Source organism: Perkinsus marinus, assembly GCF_000006405.1.
Source record: "Perkinsus marinus ATCC 50983 genomic scaffold scf_1104296936866, whole genome shotgun sequence".
In the NCBI taxonomy this organism is placed as follows: Eukaryota; Perkinsozoa; order Perkinsida; family Perkinsidae; genus Perkinsus; species Perkinsus marinus.
In genome coordinates this window covers 1-1,845 of record NW_003214026.1, presented here as the reverse complement: position 1 = coordinate 1,845, position 1,845 = coordinate 1, and the positions used below count along the sequence as shown (strand labels likewise).

The window sequence follows — 1,845 nt, the reverse complement described above, 5'->3', positions numbered from 1 at the left end:
CATCAAACGTGTTCAGGAGATCAGCAAGGAGGTATGTCCGAGAAGTACACATGTGTGAGTCCCGGTGCTTTAGTCGATATATCAAAAATGATAACGAGGAGCTTCACCACGCTGCTATGACCGCGCTGGGCTCTAAAGTACTGTCAATGAAGGATCCTTCTAGCGTCAGGCTCTCTTGAGTAGATAGTGTCCTCTCGACAAGCCCAGATGGCCAAGATTGCTACCGACGCTGTCTTGTCGGTTGCCGACTTGGAGCGGAAGGACGTCAACTTCGATCTTATCAAAGTCGAGGTAGTGCTGTTCACTCGTCTTGCCCGTGATAGTACTTCCATGGGATTTAGGGCAAGGTTGGCGGCCGATTAGAAGATACCTGTTTAGTCAATGGCATTGTGATCGACAAGGAGTTCTCCCATCCCCAAATGCCGAAGGAGATTAAGGACGCCAAAATTTGTGGGAATTCGTGCAAGTGTGCCAGTAGATTTCACTTCTGTCCCAATTAGGCATTCTCACCTGCCCATTTGAGCCACCGAAGCCTAAGACCAAGCATAAGATCGACATCAAATCTGCTGAGGACTACAAGAAGCTTTATAAATATGAGCAAAAGTAGTCGAACGTCGCTTGGGGGTATGACCATCATAGTCGTCCTCAGGTATTTCTCTGACATGGTAGACACAATGCTAGCATCTGGTGCTAATTTGGCGATCTGTCAATGGGGGTTCGATGACGAGGCCAACCATCTCTTGTAATGAGAACTCTTTTACAAATCATTGGTATTGTGCATGCCCACAGGTATCAGCGCAATCTTCCGGCTATCCGTTGGGTTGGAGGTGTTGAGCTCGAGCTCATTGCTATTGCTACTGGGGGCCGTATCGTCCCTCGATTCTCGGAGTTAACCTCTGCTAAACTTGGTAAGTTGAGTAGCTTCATCGCTGCATAGAATACTAATCATTTGTTTCAGGCCGTGCCGGTACAGTGAGGGAGTTGAGTCTCGGCACTACTGATAAGGACTCTATGATTGTCATTGAGGACTGTGCTAATTCAAAGACTGTAGGCTATCTGGAGGTGTAGAATGGCTTTTACCATTCTCTTCCGTCATCAGGTGACGGTGCTAGTCCGTGGTGGTAATCAGATGGCTGTTGATGAGGCCAAGAGGTGCTTACATGACGCCATGTGTTGTGTCCGAAACCTCATCCGCGACAGCAGGGTAGATCCTTTCCAGCGACTATGGGTTTATTCACTTCAATCAGGTTGTGCCCGGTGGTGGTTGCTCTGAGATCGCCGCGAGTATTGCCGTCGCTGATGCTGCTGATAAGGAGCCCACTGTTGAGCAGTACTCTATGAGGGCCTTCGCCGACGCGCTTGAGACAATTCCGAACTGTCTTAGTGAGAATTCAGGGTTACAGCCACTCAAGACGGTGGCTCAAGTGAGGTAGTATTACCAGTTGCTCTTTCAGTCAGCGTAGTTCTATTCATTCAGGAATCTCCAAATATCCACCGGAAAGCCTGTATTTGGGGTCGACTGCATTGCTCAGGGCACAAATGATATGTGGAAGCAGGGCGTGTATGAAGCCACGGCTTCTAAGGTGATCATGATAGGTGAACTCTCCGTGCTCATTTCGCAAGTCTTCGTTTCAGATCGAGCAACTCAGCCTCGCGACACAGGTGGTCAAAATGATTCTCAAGATTGATGATGTGATGTCTCCGTACGATTATGACCAGTAGAAATCCCTTATTGGTGGGCGGCATCGCTGTGAGCACGTATACCTTGAAAGATTCCACAGCGAGCCGACGCTGACTGAGACTGCTAACGATTACGTTTCTAACGTTATCTAAATACCCTTCCCA

General features: G+C 48.5%; 1 protein-coding gene across 1 annotated transcript; it reads left to right on the top strand.

The window, feature by feature from the left end:
- Positions 1-73: 73 nt before the first annotated feature.
- Pmar_PMAR022829 (T complex chaperonin, putative) lies at positions 74-1,833 on the top strand (the record flags this gene model as incomplete). Its single annotated transcript, XM_002783646.1, has 12 exons — positions 74-137; positions 184-291; positions 342-450; positions 501-603; positions 650-742; positions 790-908; positions 959-1,047; positions 1,100-1,204; positions 1,248-1,429; positions 1,478-1,583; positions 1,636-1,718; positions 1,773-1,833. Coding segments are annotated over 12 exons (1,222 nt in total), but the record flags the coding sequence as incomplete, so codon positions are not given.
- Positions 1,834-1,845: the final 12 nt, after the last annotated feature.